Below are 17,834 nucleotides of genomic sequence, written 5' to 3'. Positions count from 1 at the left end.
ACTGCAAGTGGCAACACCAGTAGGCAGGAGAATGCAGAATCAAAGGCCGCAGAGTGTGAATTATAAAGATAATTCACAAAATATATTTCTCCTTTCATGATGTGTCAAAAAAAAAAAAGAAAAAAAGAAAGAAAGATTTTGTTCCATGTGTCTGCAAGCATGCTGAAGCTTTTTTTTTTTTCATTTCTGTACATGCGTTCACAATAATATAGTCACACGTCATTTCTTGACAACAATAAAATAATGTGCTGTAATACATTCCAAGATTGTTCCTTCCAAATGATCACCACAGCAACAATATCAAGAACAAAACTGTAAACTAGACTAAAAAAACAAAAAAAACAAAAAAAATGAACGTATCTTCTGACAACGAAACAGAATTTGGAGCAGCATGCAAGTGGAAGACAGAGTATAATGTGATAAGTTATGTGCTGAAATGCATTTCGAGACAGTTCCTTCCAAGTAATTACCAAAAGAAACGTAATAAATCATAACATAGACAAAAAACTAAAATATATACATATCAATCAATCAATCAATCTTCTAACAGGCAAACAAAACGCGGAGCAGCAAAGCCAAAATGACAGACCGCAATATGTCCACAGCCCACTGACCTGCCCCAGACGTTTCTGTCCGGCCCACACAGACGTGTGGATGATCTTCAGGAACAGCTGACCTGTGCGTGGGTTGAAGATGAAGATGGCACCGTTGATGGGCTTGGTGGTCAGGTTACCCTCAAATGTCTGCACAAAAAGAACAGAAGAATGATTCAGAAACAAATCCACTCCAGTTCATCAACAGTCCAGTTACTTTCAACTGCTGCTCATCTCCAGCCAACAGACTGCCTTTTGACGATGCTCAATGCTTCAGGCATACACTTCATCACTTTAAGTCTATCTGTAGCAGGTGAAAGGCACTTTTCCGTTTTCAATATTGAAAGTGGTGTCTTGTTATGTTATCTTCAGCTGAGTTCAAATAGCTTCAATGACATATCAAAACAAACGCCAGCTCATGTTTTTCAGGCTTCCAACCAATTATTTTCTACTGCATTCACGTGCACACAACCAGATTGTACCATCTAACCCTTCCAAAACTGTACTGAGACACTGGGTCTTCAACATCTTTCCCTTGTCATTACGATACTGATCAGATGAATCTGGATTACCAAACAGGTAAGCCAGTATACAAATTCAATTCAGGAGTCAATGCTTCAAGAGTAGAGCCCCTTAGGTGGCTTAGTGATGAACCCCATCACCATCCTGGCAACTCCTGCAGCTCAGTCATGGGGTGGACAGCATGTGTTGCCCCGTGTCCCTCCTGGCTACAGTGGATGGGCTGAGAGAGCGCTTATGGTGCTTGGGCAACCCACTGCTTCCATTTATTCCCGATCCCCAACACCCTTTTTTCTTCTCCACTCAGGATTCAGTGACCCTATTCTCTGGAGTCACTGAGGTCTTCATCATTCACGATGGATTTCCTAGATGACGAGGTGGATTCTTCTTCTTCTTCTGCATTCGTAGGCTTCAACTCCCACGTTCACTCGTATGTACACAAGTGGGCTTTTAGGAGTATGACCGTTTTAACCCCGCCATGTATGCAGCCATACTCCGTTTTCAGGGGTGTGCATGCTGGGTATGTTCTTGTTTCCATAACCCGCCGAACGCTGACATGGATTACAGAATATTTAACGTACATATTTCATCTTCTGCTTGTGTATACACACAAAGGGGGTTCAGGCACAGGCAGGTCTGCACATATGTTGACCTGGGAGATCGGAAAAATCTCCACCCTTTACCCACCAGGTGCCGTTTCCGAGATTCGAAGCCATGACCCTCAAATTGAAAGTCCAACACTTTAACCACTCCGGTATTGCGCCCGACGAGGTGGATTCAATTCAGATATTTGTCAAGATGGGACGGAATGCCTCACTTATAAAACACAGTATCAGCTAGTAACTATATCAATAAATAAACTCATAAAAGCAGAACACCCACACTCTCTCTCTCAAGAACCGAACCACCCATCCACGCACAACACACCCACCTTGTGAATGGTGACACGGTACACGTTGGTGTCGTCCACAAACCAGATGATCTGGTTGGAGAAGAGCTCCCCGTAGTTCTGGGAGCTGAGGTAGGGCTCAGTGGGCTCTGAGGAATACAGCTGCAGGCCCTTGCGGATCCGCTCCCTCAGCACGTACAGGGCCGGGTTGGCCTTCATGATCTTGGCCATGGACTGCTGGATCAAGGGCTTGGCCCCCGGGAACCAGTTGCCGTAGGCACTGTGCAACACACACACACACACACACAGACCGCACATGCACGCGCACACACACACAGAGCAAAGCTCAAGAAAAATTGTCACAGTTTTTCATCACTTACTTTCATAAATACACACATACACACGAGGTCTCCTGGGAGTGACAGCACAGCTCAAGCACTGCTTGGGCGTCAGAATTCATTTCACTGAGTTTCATCAAAATTGCTTCCACATTCTTGTGTGTGCATAAACTGCAAACAAAGGGAAATAACTTCTACAGTTATTTCCGGCTGTGTCCATATAATGTCAACTTGGAGGGCAAATCAGTCAATTCCAGTTGATTTTCTGTGTGTTTCCACATCAATATGACATCTGCCGAAGCCGTAAACTCCCTAGGTTTGAATGGGTTAACATATAATGTGTAACACACAGGTACAACACAGTACATCAAACAATTTTAATGTATGTATATATGTAAGAGACAGCACAACTCTTGAAACATCACAATTCTTACAAATGCATTGCTTTGATGCACACATATATAAATGCTGCCTTCTTTGAGGAGTGGCTTTCTCATGCTGTCTTTCCATGCTTTGTCCTAAAAGAGATAAAATTACACAAAGACTGTTTCTGTTTGTGCTTTCCATTCTTTTGTTTCTCACATTGTACAGAACGAAAAGACCACAACAAGGAAGAACAGTATGAGCATGAAACTGACCGCCTTTGTTGTTCAGGTCTACAAGCATTGTTGGTTATGCTTCGGTTGGTTTCATGTGAGAAGAATTTTTGTTCAGCCAACACTTTTCCCTCATGCATAATCGTCATAAAATACTACACATATATAGTATCAAAGCAATCACAGGTATATAGGTAAGTTAAGAAAACACACATGGTATATACAGCACAAGCATGAGCTTAACGCTTTCAATGTGAAAAAGGACTGTCAGGAACAAAAACAACAACAACAAAAAACATTTAAAATCACAACAACAACAAAACACACACACACAACACCCCCACCCCCCTTGAAAAGAACCATAACAAAACACACACCAACAAATCAAAAATCAAGAACAGAAACCAACAAACACAACAAAACGAAGTCTGCCAAACCTGTGGAGGTTGTAGGCCAGATCGATGGCGATGAGAACACCCGTTGGGGACGGGTAGATGCTCATGTTGTCTGTGGTGTAGTCCAGGAACTTGGCACGGGCGTAACGCTCCACATCGTGGGAGTCGTAGTCTCCCCACCTCAGCTGCACGTCAATCCAGTACTTCTGTGTCGTCGCTCCATCCATCGTGTCCCTGGGGGGTGGGGGGTTGGACAAACGTTTTAGTTCACTTCAGGTCAGTCACCTCTACATTCAAAATGAAATAAAATAAATCTAAAAAAACAACAACAAAAACAACAACACACACAAAGAACCAAACCAACCAAATATTGTATATACACACCAAAAAAACAAAACAAACAGAGATCCCCTACAACCCCAAATCGTGTTTGTTTTCCTCAAAAAAACATCGAACACTTTATAACTTTTAAACTTTGCACAAGTATGCATAGGCTGTTTTTCTTACAGATGGTTGTAAATTTATGTAATGTGATGTAAAGTGATCACAATCAAATAAGTCACATGAAAGTAATCTATGAACACAGAAAGTGTAAGAGAACCACAGAGACACAACAAAGTCTACAGTGAAATATCAACACTCACATCAGCATGTTAATATGCACACACACACACACACACCCCCCTGATGAACCATCACGCTTCTTTGAAGGGTAAGCGTTCAAACTAGTAGCAAGGAAAGTCCAGTTCTAAAGACAACAGCATAGAGTTGCCTCAACACCATAAAGAAACTGCCAGGATCACGCCCCTTCCAAAACCATTGCAACCACTTAAGCTTATGCACACACAGCCACACCACAAAGTATCCCCTGGATCACACCCCTTCCAAAACCATCACAACCACTCCAACTGAGGCACACAGCCACACCACAAAGTATCCCCTGGATCACGCCCCTTCCAAAACCATCACAACCACTCCAGCTGAGGCACACACAGGCACACCACAAAGTATCCCCTGGATCACACCCCTTCCAAAACCATCACAACCACTCCAGCTGAGGCACACCACAAAGTATCCCCTGGATCACACCCCTTCCAAAACCATCACAACCACTCCAGCTGAGGCACACACAGGCACACCACAAAGTATCCCCTGGATCACGCCCCTTCCAAAACCATCACAACCACTCCAGCTGAGGCACACACAGGCACACCACAAAGTATCCCCTGGATCACACCCCTTCCAAAACCATCACAACCACTCCAGCTGAGGCACACAGCCACATCACAAAGTATCCCCTGGATCACGCCCCTTCCAAAACCATCACAACCACTCCAGCTGAGGCACACAGCCACACCACAAAGTATCCCCTGGATCACACCCCTTCCAAAACCATCACAACCACTCCAGCTGAGGCACACAGCCACACCACAAAGTATCCCCTGGATCACGCCCCTTCCAAAACCATCACAACCACTCCAGCTGAGGCACACACAGGCAACATACTTTGAGTCAGCCAGCAGGGAGGGTCTGGACGCGTTCCACTTGTAGGCAGCGAACAGCAGAACGTCGGCACAAGAGCTGTTCATCTTGTACGACTTGCGGGGATGGATCGTCTCTTTCTGCACCGTCTCTATCTCCAGGGCGTCCAGTTCTTGATCAAACACCTGAAAGATATCATGTACATCATGAAGAGGAGGTGATGTTGCAGAACCAGGTGTTGGGACTTCTGATCCGGTGCTCACCAGTGATCAGGGTTCGAGGCCCTGTATCGGCATAATTTGTGTCCTTGGGAAAGGCAATTATCAAATTTTCTTAACTCCAACCAGGTGTGAATGGGTACCTGACTTTGGAAGGGGAAGGTTAAAACAGCAGGAAAGGATTGGGCTCCACCTTCCTATGCCAAGTCCTAGACACAATGAAAATTAATTCACTGCCCAAATGGCTATAACAGGCTATAGGACCTGGAACCCTAACTTTTAACATCATGAAGATACACTGCACTGACAGACCAGCAGTATAACCAGCTGTGATGGATGGACGTCAACATTTCATTATGAATAACTCTCTTAAGTCTTTCAAACTAGCTATATTTACAAGCATATGAACAGCCAAAAGAGAATTTTCTGCCAACTGCTGGAAGTAAACAATACAAGTCTCTTCAACTGAACTGAACAGACATGGTCATGTCACAAACTGGTTCCATGACACACCAAACAGCCCCCTCCCCCTTCCTCCCCACCCACACCCCCAACACACACACACCTGGCACAGATCCATCACCACGCTCTCGTGGATTTTCTGCCACAAGTGAGCACGGAAGATCTGGATGAGGGAGATCTTCAGCGTGGGGATTTTGCCGTGCATGAAGATTCCTGTCAGGTCCAGCTGCACTTGGAAACCCACGTACACCTGCGCAAAAGACATCCGTCCGTCACAAATGAAAATTACAGCATTTTCCAATGATTAGGTAATAATGGCTGTCACCCGGTTTCAAAGAAGACAAGACAGTGCAGCTAGTTTAGCACACGGGAGTGGCTCTGCAGACCAAGTCTGGACCTGCAGAGTGGTGAGCACAGGGCACTGGAAATCTGCGACTTTCCTCTGCAAGTGTCTCTGGTGCTTCTCCAGAGTACGTCAACATATTCTGTCCTGTGCTGAGTTGAAAATTCAGCAGGGGATATGGTGCACCACTGTAAACTGTCTTCTGATGATTTTAAGCCTGATGAAACACTATGAAATGACTGCAAGTTATGTGTACACAATGAACAGTGCCTCACAAAACACTCATTGTAATACTAATTTTCCACACATAGAACAGTGCCTCACAAAACACCCATTCTAATACTGATTTTCCACACATATGACTTCATATAACTAGAATCTGAAATAAACATCAACCCAACATTCATTCAGCTTGAGATAAACATAGTCAAACACTTGTATCATATTTCTTGATTTTTCTTAACAAAAGGATGGCATTTTGCAAGTGCATGCTGCAGAACCTAACCGACTAAACAATCCATACTAACATGTAACAACTTTAAAAGGACAATGAACAAGAAAAATAATCCTTGTGCCATTCTACAACTTGATAATTTGTTGGATGTTGCTTTAACGGCATCAAAAATATTGTGTCTTGCATGTACTGATTCATAATGATGATGCTTAATATAAAGCTTGAAACAAAAAAGAATCTTGCATGGAAAAATGCTTGAGGGAGAGAGAAAAAAAAACTCCTACTACTCCCTATCCCCAAAAGCCTCTTACATTGGCCCTGTTGATGGTGGGTGACCACCAGAGGGTGAAGCGACGGTTGGGGATCTGGTTCAGACCTGACCGCTGGGCGTTGGTCAGCTTCTTGTACTTCATCGACTCCTCAAAGCCACTGGCTCGCTCCCTGCAGGCATCAGTCAGTCCACAAGGGTTACTACAACACTGCATTGAGAGAGATCAGAACTCAACCAGGCATCAGTCAGTCCACAAGGGTTACTACAACACTGCATTGAGAGAGATCAGAACTCAACCAGGCATCAGTCAGTCCACAAGGGTTACTACAACACTGCATTGAGAGAGATCAGAACTCAGGCATCAGTCAGTCCACAAGGGTTACTACAACACTGCATTGAGAGAGATCAGAACTCAACCAGGCATCAGTCAGTCCACAAAGGTTACTACAACACTGCACTGAGAGAGATCAGAACTCAACCAGGCATCAGTCAGTCCACAAGGGTTACTACAACACTGCATTGAGAGAGATCAGAACTCAACCAGGCATCAGTCAGTCCACTAGTAGGGTTACTACAACACTGCATTGAGAGAGATCAGAACTCAACCAGGCATCAGTCAGTCCACTAGTAGGGTTACTACAACACTGCATTGAGAGAGATCAGAACTCAACCAGGCATCAGTCAGTCCACAAAGGTTACTACAACACTGCATTGAGAGAGATCAGAACTCAGGCATCAGTCAGTCCACAAGGGTTACTACAACACTGCATTGAGAGAGATCAGAACTCAACCAGGCATCAGTCAGTCCACTAGTAGGGTTACTACAACACTGCATTGAGAGAGATCAGAACTCAACCAGGCATCAGTCAGTCCACAAGGGTTACTACAACACTGCACTGAGAGAGATCAGAACTCAGGCATCAGTCAGTCCACTAGTAGGGTTACTACAACACTGCATTGAGAGAGATCAGAACTCAACCAGGCATCAGTCAGTCCACAAGGGTTACTACAACACTGCACTGAGAGAGATCAGAACTCAACCAGGCATCAGTCAGTCCACAAGGGTTACTACAACACTGCATTGAGAGAGATCAGGACTCAACCAGGCATCAGTCAGTCCACAAAGGTTACTACAACACTGCATTGAGAGAGATCAGAACTCAACCAGGCATCAGTCAGTCCACAAAGGTTACTACAACACTGCACTGAGAGAGATCAGAACTCAACCAGGCATCAGTCAGTCCACAAGGGTTACTACAACACTGCATTGAGAGAGATCAGAACTCAACCAGGCATCAGTCAGTCCACAAAGGTTACTACAACACTGCATTGAGAGAGATCAGAACTCAACCAGGCATCAGTCAGTCCACAAAGGTTACTACAACACTGCACTGAGAGAGATCAGAACTCAGGCATCAGTCAGTCCACAAAGGTTACTACAACACTGCACTGAGAAAGAACAGAATTCAACTGAATACAAGGTATTCAGGTTGGCACTATGTAGACAAACCACAGCATCCAACATTGCATTGTGAGAGAACTGAACTCATCTGAACAAAAAGGTGCACAAATTGCAATACAGTTCAGGTTAGCATAATATATACAAGTTACAGCAGCCATCATAATTAAGCTGACTTGCTTGCCTCTGACAAATTAATAACTTTTTTTGCTTCGCTGACGCAAAATCTGTACAATGCTGATTCACCCCCCCACATCCAACCCTGAAAAATCGCTTCTTTTTATCTCTGAAAAGGAAATTTTCTATCTAAAATTACGTTTAAATAACATACTTACCGTGACCCAACTAGTGCAGACTCCGGCAGGGGTCTGACATTCCTGTCCTGTGCAAACTACTATCCGCCTATGCGGAGCAGACGAAACTACGGCCGATAACCTCCCAGAAGTAGGTAACCTCCCCTTTGTCCCGCTGGTTATCGCCCTCTTTTGACGGCAATATGCCATCACCAGCGCAGCAAGCAGGGAGAACAGGAAGCGGGGAGGACGGGAGGGTCTTAAATTTGGGTCACGGTAAGTATGTTACTTAAACGTAATTTTAGATAGAAAATTTCCTTTTAATTACACATACTTAACCGTGACCCAACTAGTGCAGAATAGCGCGACAAGGTGGAGGGCTCACCTGTTCTACTGTCTGTGTGCTGTGATGGTCTGTTGTGCAGCTACCACAGAAGCGATGGCTCTTGCGCCATCAACCCGCAGGCGTGCGACATCTCTCTGGTAGAAGTCGACGAGTCATTATCCCTAAGGCGATAGGTGTCCCTCAAGTAGAATTTGACGAAAGTAGAGTGTACTGTGTCGCCTAAGGACATTAGTGCGGGTAAAGAAGACAGAGGTCCACAGCTGTATTGTGGGGGAGGTCTGTGGACCACAGCTGAGCGGATGAGCGCGGATGAGCGTCAATGCAAGGAGGTGCGCATGTGGTTTGATCTGATGATTCCACAACGGATTTGTGGGCCGATAGTGGAAGTGGTTTTTGTGTTTGAAGGAAACTGTGGCATGAGACAGAGGTAGGTCACCGTGTTGGGCCTGCCTCAGGCATGACAGCCAGATCTGTGGAGCTCCTCCATGCGAGCTGATAGGCGATGGGCACTCCCCCCCTTCTGCCCCTCCCCCCTTTTTTGACGTTGTCAAAAAATGACAGCACTGGTATGTTGCCTATGCATAGAATGGCAAACATTTGGCAACAAAAGACTTGATGTCCCTGGTGTCTCTGGGACAGGGTTGTGTAATTTCCCAGGTAGGTACCATCACGAAGGGACATACGGAAGGCTTGGTGGCTTCTCTGCCTGAGTGTGGCATGTTGGAGTAACCTGCAGAAAGTTGTCGGCAGTCAATGGCTGGGTTGGATCAGGCTGTGGAAGTGCATTTCATGTGCCCACAGGCCACTGAGTCTCATTCTGTGGTGGAATTCCCAAATGGAAGAGGGCTTCCATGGGGAAAATTTTTGCTGAAGGTTCTTTAGTGAGAAAGGGGACCGGATCCATGACAGGCCTCTGGCTGTGAGTGGTGCGCACTGAGTCTGGGATGGAGCAGGGCGGGGCAGGGAGGTAAGTGGCTCAAGATGTGTTGTACTGGCTATTGACATCAAGGCACTGATCTGACATACATTTTTAGTATGGCCAACTGCAAGGTGAGAGCTGTATTATCAGTGGTTTCTTAATTGCAAAGGGAAATCATTTGCAGCTTAGTCTTTCATGAATGACTATGTCTCTCAGACTAGAAGTCAAATTGCACTGGGACTTAGTGCTGTAGCCTTAGGCCTAGGTAGCCTTTTGGAACCGTCCCAATGATGAGTCCTAAGGCCCTCTTGATTGAGGGACCGGGGATGCAACTTGGGCAAAACACTCTCTACTATAAAATGTATAATCGAATTCCAGCCCGAATAGACTGGACAGCAGATGCCTCCTTTGCTGTTCTGATGGAGACTGTCGTACACGACTGATTATCATATACTGTTCCTAGAAGGACACCAATCAGCATGGGTAAATCAGGAAACAGCTGCTGTGTGCTTCAGGGACGAAGGTGTTCACCATGCAGATTATGTTGCAATGTAAGGAAGCCGGAAAGAGTTGACGGGGTCTTGTGGTGCAACCGTGTGTCAGAAAGACATGGTGCTTGCTTCCGAAGTGACAACAAAGTCATCCTCTGACAGGCCCTTGACCGAAGGCTGGGGCTCCATGATGGGATAGCCTGCCTAGGCTAGAAACCTCTGGAAGTGTCTCATTGGAAAGACAGTGCTTGAGGAGGAATGGCCATCTGTAACCACAGCAGTGGTTGTGTGTAGAGGCCGAAAGGATCGGGCAGGGGAGACTAAGTGCAGAAAGTGCTTTCAAATGCCAATTGTTTGAGACGTTGATGCTGGATTTGTGTTCAAGCAAGGTGATGGGGTGAACTGATGTGCTTGAATGCGGCATCTGCCGTGCTGGTATGAGTGGGCAGAAAGGTACACCCCTGTGGCTAATGGACGGTTCGTTGTGCTTTGTGGGACGCATCCGTCCTCGTCAATATGCCTTTCTCCCAAATGTAGAGTAAAACAATTATGACCCAGGCCTTCTGCTACTAGAGAGGAGTAGAAGAGATGGGCTGAGGGTGATTGTCTCCTGCCCAGTGGGCAGTTTTTGGGTCCGCTAAAACTTGTAAGGCAGGATAGACACCTCTTCATGGGAAGGCTGGCTAGGATGTAGGGCCTGTGTGGAGCTTTTGTCACAATCACAGTGGTGCAACCAAGGGTTGTTTTAGGCAAGGGGAGAAAGAAGGGATGCCTTACAAACTTGGAAGGAATGAAAGGCATGTGTGTCCAGAGTGGCACCTCTAAGTTGGACTGCCTCATCCTTCCTTGTGCAACTCCAGCCTTATGGGTGATTGTTGCAGGCAAATGAGTTGGGTTGCCTTGTCCGTCCTTGCACCAAGAGAGGCATTCTTAGCCCTGTGGGTGTGAAGGGGGTGTGTGTGGATCCCAAAGGACCAACCCCTACTGAAATGTGAAGGAGCATACATTCAGGCGTGAATGAGGCTATTATTATTTTATTTTATTTTTGTGAGTGCAGTCGTCCTCCAAAAGCAAGGTAGGGATGAATTTATGACAATGAATACATATATGTGCCGAGGGAATAAAAACTTCCATCAGCTCAAGTGATGATGTCAGAAGTATGCCAATGACAAGAGATCGAAACACAAGAAATAAGCGGCTGTATAAGCATACATGTAGCGTGCACAGATATACCCAAGTAAGTGGGTAAGTGTGCATAATCATCAATGGAAAGGAATCTGTCCATGCACCTACATATGAGATGTACATACGCATATGAATAAAGTGCCAGTACGTAGAGGCAGAGAGTTCTGGGCATTGTGAACAGAAGGCCGCAAATGCAAGTGTGCCTATATTGCTATGTAGGGAATCTCAATGAATAGATGTCAATGAATAGAGATAGAAATATAATTGTACATGTTAATATGAAAGTCGTCTGAACTTATCCCATAAGCACATACACATGTGTATACTGATGGATAAGTACGCATCTATAAGTGAAAGCAGAATGTGTCTGAATGTAGCAATATATCTCGTATATATGTATATATGTGTGTGTATATATATATATATATGTATATATATACATATATATAGATTTTTTTTTTTTTTTTTTTTTTTTTTTTAATATGTATATATATATATATTTCGTGATTGTTGCTTGTGATAATAAATCAAATGGATAGAAGGGGAAATATTGTGATGCATTTCCTGTGGCCAATAGCCTGAGAAACAGCAAGAAAAGTGCAGTTGCTATGCAAAGATGTGTAAAGTCCCTGACTGGGCATGAGGACCCAATGAGAAACCGAAAGAAAACATCGTTGGTGGACAGCACGGGGGGCAGGAGTGATGTGCTGTGTCGGTGAAACTAACCACAGCTTCAAGCGCCTAGGTTACAAATGTGGAGTTGCCTCCCTTGGCGCCGAAAATCGTCGAAAAGGAAGGTGTCTTTAGAGCACATATCCCCCTTGTGCGACGTGTCCTCGCTGAACAGGGAGGAGTGTCATGTTGTGTGTGAGAGTCCGTGGTTCGATGCCACCGTAACCGACACAGGTGAAAACGAGCGCAAGGGGAATAATTATAATGTCCCTTTGTGCCGTGGGCATCCCAACCCGAATCGGTCGCCATCGGACGCGAGACGGTCGGGGCATGTAGCATGACGGCGCCGTAATCCAGTGTTATGGGCGTCGTGGACGAGGGGGTGACAAGTCCGTCGGCTTGCCGTGGGATGTGCATCCCCCTGTTGCTGAACGGCGGTCCAATCTCGCGAATAGCTCCTGCGAGAGGACCGACGTTCGGTTGTCAGTTGTGTGTTGACGGATAAAGTGATAGACAAGATCGGCCCGAGCACTGCCGAGAGGCAGGATCGAGGTATTAATACTTTTAAGAATTATCTTGATATTCATTGTGAAAACTTAAAAACAAAACTCATTCACATATTTTCTGATTTTTCAGGCACTGCGCACTCAATGTTGAAAAATGCAACAGACATACGTGGGGACTCTCTTTTTCTTCCCCACTTCAAGCGGGTAAAAGGCCTTGTCAGGCTTGCACGCCTTGATATTGATATATGATATGATATAAGAGGTACTTCAACGTGGAAGTGCCAATATCAGTCTGGGAAACAGCAGAGTTAGGCAATGGGGCAGAAGAATCCAACACTGCCAAAGTTCCAATGGGCGTGCACGTACCTGCTCTGTGGGCGCAAGGCGCCGCACCAGAAGGCAGAGTGGTGCATAATTGCTGCAGCAAGTTTAGCGATGAGTTGCTGATTGTTTAGTTGAGTAGCTTGCTGAGACACCATTAGTGGATGGGAAACAGCAGCACTCAGCGGTGTGGCAAATGGGGTCATCACCGCATAGCTTGGTAGGACCGTGCACACGCTCGCACTGAAGGCGAGGAGCAGTGCCGGTGCAAGGGAAATAACTGCGGCAGTCACCGGCAAGGGTGCCGAAGCAGGGGTTGCCTCCCTTGGATCGGGTGATCCGGACAAGGAGGGGGGTGCACGCGTATGGGCAAGCGTGTCCCCTAGTGGTCCACCTTCCTCCCTACACCAGGGGAGGGCATCCCTACACGCCTCGGTCGCTATTGGATCCGAGACGGTCGAGGCAAGCCGCGTGGGGGGTCGCGTGATCCGATGTCACGGCCGCCACCACGGACGCATCGCACATAGGGCCCAGTCTAACGTGCGGATCCAAGACAAGCTGCCTTTTTTTTTTTTTTTTTTTTTTTGTCCCCAAGGGATTGTGGCCATTCCATTGGTGCAACTGTGGGTATGGTAAAGAGATAGAGGAGATCGACTCGTACACTGCCGACTGGCAGGGCCGAGAAAACGCGGATCGCGTCGAGTGAGTTCGCGGATCGATAAAAATGACATGAAAGGTAACACTGACCTGAGTGTGTGACCACAAACCTCTAGAAGTCACCAGAGGAGGTGGCGGAGGTCTGGAGTCGACCGGAGGGAGCGGAGGAAGTGGAGAAGGCGGCGGGTTGGCGTTGTTTAGAGGGCCAGTAGTAGAGGGCCCAGAGTGTCAGCGAATCGATTGCGATCGCGCCTTAATTTTAGCACGATTCCCCAATCGAGCTACATAATTATGTGACCTGGTTGGAGACATAATTTGACAAAAAACAAGATCGCCAGAGGATCGACAGACAGACAGAAAATACGAAAAAACTTAGCCGTATGAAGAGCACAGGTACAGGAGTCATGATGGCTGCCGGAAAAAGAGGGCGATAACCAGCGGGACAAAGGGGAGGTTACCTACTTCTGGGAGGTTATCGGCCGTAGTTTCGTCTGCTCCGCATAGGCGGATAGTACTTTGCACAGGACAGGAATGTCAGACCCCTGCCGGAGTCTGCACTAGTTGGGTCACGGTTAAGTATGTGTAATTAAACATTTTTTTCTCTCCAGAATGAGTCTGGAAATGGACACGTATGTGTGTGTGTACAGGTGTGGGTGTACGTGTGTGTTTGTGAGTGTGTGTGTGTCTGTGTGTGTGTGTGTTTCTCACCAGAAAAGACCCTCCCAAAGCATCTATCAAGGACAGTAACATCCTTTCAAAGACAGGTGTGTGTGTGTATGTATGTGTGTTTCTCACCAGAAAAGACCCTCCCAATGAACCTGTGAACGGCAGTAACATCCTTTCAAAGTGTGTGTGTGTGTAAGTGTGCGTGTGTGTGGCTCTCACCAGAAGAGACCCTCCCAGGTGGGGAAGTAGGTTCCCTTGAAGAGGGTGTGCTCCAGGATGCCCTCCACCCCTCCCAGGGCCTGGATCATGTCCGTGCGGTAGTTGTTCAGGTTCCACAGCTTGCCGTCGTGGCGCTGGTGGGTCCACCAGAACGGGTTCTGCTTCAGGACCTGTCACAGCAACACGTCAGATACGGTTCACACTGGGTTGTGTCCTACAAGATGGTTTAGACAAGGTTATATTGCAAGAGTCAGGATGGTTTAACAGTTAGAATGGTAGATATTAACTGTCAAACTTAAAATTGTTCTGAGATTTTACTCACAAGTGACTCTCTGTGTCTTGCCAAATTCACTCTGTACGAATGATCGTGAGCTGATAAATACCTGATGTCATTCTCTTTTTTTTTCCTGTGTCTACGTCTTATGTGGATGCTTTGCTGCATGTACAATTGTGAACTTCCTGCTATGTCTCTGCCTTGTTTACGTCAGTACTTAAGTGTTCATATTTTATTTGTGTATTCTTGTAAATTTCCACCTAAACAGTTACACCTCACAATCCTGAAACATTTCTTGCTTTCTTCCACAGAATTTCCCCATGGAACTACTCCGTTTCTGCTCAGCTGCATTTCTTGTGCATTACACACTCGAGTCATTTGCACACACTTGTATAACAGCCCTGTCTGACAGTGACCATCAAAACAGCAGTGGAGGCAACTGCTGTCCCACATATCTGGGACAGAATTTGATTACTGTGAATGGAATCTTGCCCAGGTTACATTCCCACACTCTCAGCCAAGAGGGTTTTTGGACAGTCAGCACTGGGGAAGGCCAACTTGCCCCCAAGGCTGTAGCACTAAGAGTCGGCACAATCTTGCCTCCTAGTTTGAGATTCATAGTCTTTCACAAAAGACAAAGCTGTGAATGAATTCCCATTGCAGTGGAGAAACCAATAATCATACATACAACTCTCACTTTGCCATTCTAGGCACACACTAAGCGCATAAATCAGATCGGATATACTCCTTGTAACACCCCCCCCCACCCGATGATGTGAAGCAGGGGATGTCACTCACCTGGTACTGCTTGAAGTCAGTGCGCACCCTCCATCCCTTGTCATAGGCCAGGGTGTGCCTGTCCTTCTGGAAGAGGGTGTTGATGCGTGGAATGCCCCGGTCCCAGCTGTCCTCCAGGTCCTCCAGGGTCAGACGTCTGCACACACATACGCACAGAGTATTATGGTGACATTCCACGGTCCTCCCCAAAATAATGAAAAATTTGCATGTGAATTTGGACCCAGGACCCTTGGATTAAGTCCACTAATCTGATCATTCAGCTCTTGCATCTATATTTTAAGACATAAGCAAAAACAACTACAGCATTCAATACATCATGACCCCATCCCCACCCAACCCCACTTTTATTTTCTTTTGATGGGGAAAGGGGGGAAACAGAAGGGTGTTGTGGTGGAGGCTGAAACTGGGCATAACCCATCAACCAGATAAACATTCATACCACAGTCACAGCCAGACAGGACGTACCATTATAAAAACAGCAGCAATTGTCAGAAATCCAGCCTACCTGTTCTGAGCATTGGCCTCCTGTCGCTTGAGAGCGTACTCAGCCCAGACCCTCTGGGAGTCGATGAACTCGCTCTCCCAGGGCAGGATGTAGCGGTACAGGTTAGGAATGAGCTGGTCCTCGTCGTGACTCATGCCGGAGCGGAAGTGGGTGATGCCCACGTCCGTCTGCTTGGACCATCGCAGGTCCGACTGGGGGATCAGCACGTGGCCCATGGACAGCATGCCCAGGCCTCCCAGCTCCTGGAAACCAACACACAGTGTTTGCTGCAGGCTGGGGATTTGGACGTTAGCAATATATGAAGTTTTAGTTTTAACCCCTTAAGCACTGAGGGGGAGGACATGGAGGTGGGGGGGGGGGGACAAATAATAGAAAGTGGTGTTTCAAGTCATATATCAATATCCAGAACAATCAGTCAAAAACTAAGAAAAATGGAACAAAGATATACAACTCTAGATCAAATGTGTGAATTTTCAGCTTTCCAGAGTTTTCTCCCCCGCCTCCACACCCCCTGTTTTTTGTCATCGTCAATGCATGTAAGTAATACAAACGAAAGCATGCAAGGGCTTGACGTTAAAGTGATCCAGACTTTATGCATGGAAACTACCAGGAAGTGTTTGACACAGAGTGGATTGAAGGTTATATGGAGTAGGTGTAGTTTTTTGTTTGTTTTTTTTTAACCTGATGTTATAATCGGTTTACAGTACAAATTTGAACAAGACTTTACTCCTAGAACCATCAGAAAGTATTTGGTACAGAGCGGGGATGGTGATTATCCAGCAAAATGCAGTCAAAGATGCAGTTCATGCACAACAAAACTCCAACATTCATTCACATGGACATACTCTAAGAAGTGGAGAAAAAAAAACACACAAAAAAAAAACCACCACCAGGAAAAAGTGCAGTTCATGTACGACACAAACTCCCCAAATCAATTCACATACTTTGGGCGTGTAGAACACGACGGGAGGGAAGCGGGAGGGCATTTTGGAGTTGAGGCCGATCTTGATGCGGGTCTGGATCTTGTTCTCACACTTCACCAGCAGGTCCAGGAGCTCCTGTGTGTTCACCACCGACTCCCGGAAATAGGTCATCAGGCCAATCAGAGCCGTGTTCCACTTGTTCACAATCTGGGTCACACACACAAGAAACAACAACAATAATCATCATCATCACAATATGGGTCACACACACATATCAACAATAACCATAATCATCAAAGTAACAAAAATTATAATCATAATTATTATTGCTATTAATAACTATAATATTGATAATCATTATTGTTATTTTTTAACTCCTCAACTATCTTGTCCGTTAAATCAATGGAGCTCTCAGAGCCTTCTCCATTAAAATAACGGAGGCATGTCATCAAACGTTTGAGCCCATTTTATATGGTGGAAAACCACTGACTGTCATTGACATGCTCAGGAGAGCTCAACAAAAGTGATTTTCTTCCCTTTTCATGAGTTATACAGCTCCCGCAAATCGTCTTCTCTACAGATCTTCTCCAAGTCTTTTCCAACCCTGGAAATGGTCTCTCATTTTTTCCCAGCATCCATGACTACACCAAATCCTGACACTAAGCTCTTCTTTATTCTGAACTGACATAATGAATCTATATACAAAATAAAATGATGGTCGACCCAAGAAAGTCCAGGAACAGAGGGGGTAAAAATAATGTTTTAAAAAAGCTTTAGCTACGGTCACTCCCCGCACTGCCCCCAACAGTATGTTACACACACTTCCATCAGCTCACCTTGGTGAAGGTGGTGGACCCGGAAGCCATGAGGATCTGTCGCACACGGTTGTGGAAACGGTTCATTGACTCCTCATCCACACGCAGGAAGCACTGGGCCGTTCGTTCTTTGGTCACCTGTTCAAAGACACATGGACACACAGATAGAATCATGACGGAATCTAGTTTGTTAGAGGAATGAAAGGTTAGATGGTGTGTGTGTGC

At 45.9% G+C, this 17,834-nt stretch overlaps 1 protein-coding gene across 1 annotated transcript in view; it reads right to left on the bottom strand.

Annotated features, from left to right (window-relative positions):
- Positions 1-17,834, bottom strand: part of LOC143288409 (pre-mRNA-processing-splicing factor 8) — a 60,570-nt gene that overhangs the window by 12,579 nt on the left and 30,157 nt on the right. The window contains exons 25-35 of the mRNA XM_076596844.1: positions 17,631-17,747; positions 16,816-17,001; positions 15,872-16,113; positions 15,367-15,502; positions 14,295-14,464; positions 6,601-6,730; positions 5,596-5,742; positions 4,837-4,997; positions 3,373-3,564; positions 2,044-2,281; positions 615-743 (exon numbers count right to left, since the gene is read on the bottom strand). Coding sequence (XP_076452959.1) covers positions 615-743; positions 2,044-2,281; positions 3,373-3,564; positions 4,837-4,997; positions 5,596-5,742; positions 6,601-6,730; positions 14,295-14,464; positions 15,367-15,502; positions 15,872-16,113; positions 16,816-17,001; positions 17,631-17,747 — 1,848 coding nt within the window. The remainder of the gene's footprint in view (positions 1-614; positions 744-2,043; positions 2,282-3,372; positions 3,565-4,836; positions 4,998-5,595; positions 5,743-6,600; positions 6,731-14,294; positions 14,465-15,366; positions 15,503-15,871; positions 16,114-16,815; positions 17,002-17,630; positions 17,748-17,834) is intronic.

The sequence above is a fragment of the Babylonia areolata genome, chromosome 12 (assembly GCF_041734735.1).
Source record: "Babylonia areolata isolate BAREFJ2019XMU chromosome 12, ASM4173473v1, whole genome shotgun sequence".
Taxonomy (NCBI): Eukaryota; Metazoa; Mollusca; class Gastropoda; order Neogastropoda; family Buccinidae; genus Babylonia; species Babylonia areolata.
This window is presented reverse-complemented; position numbering and strand designations above follow the sequence as displayed.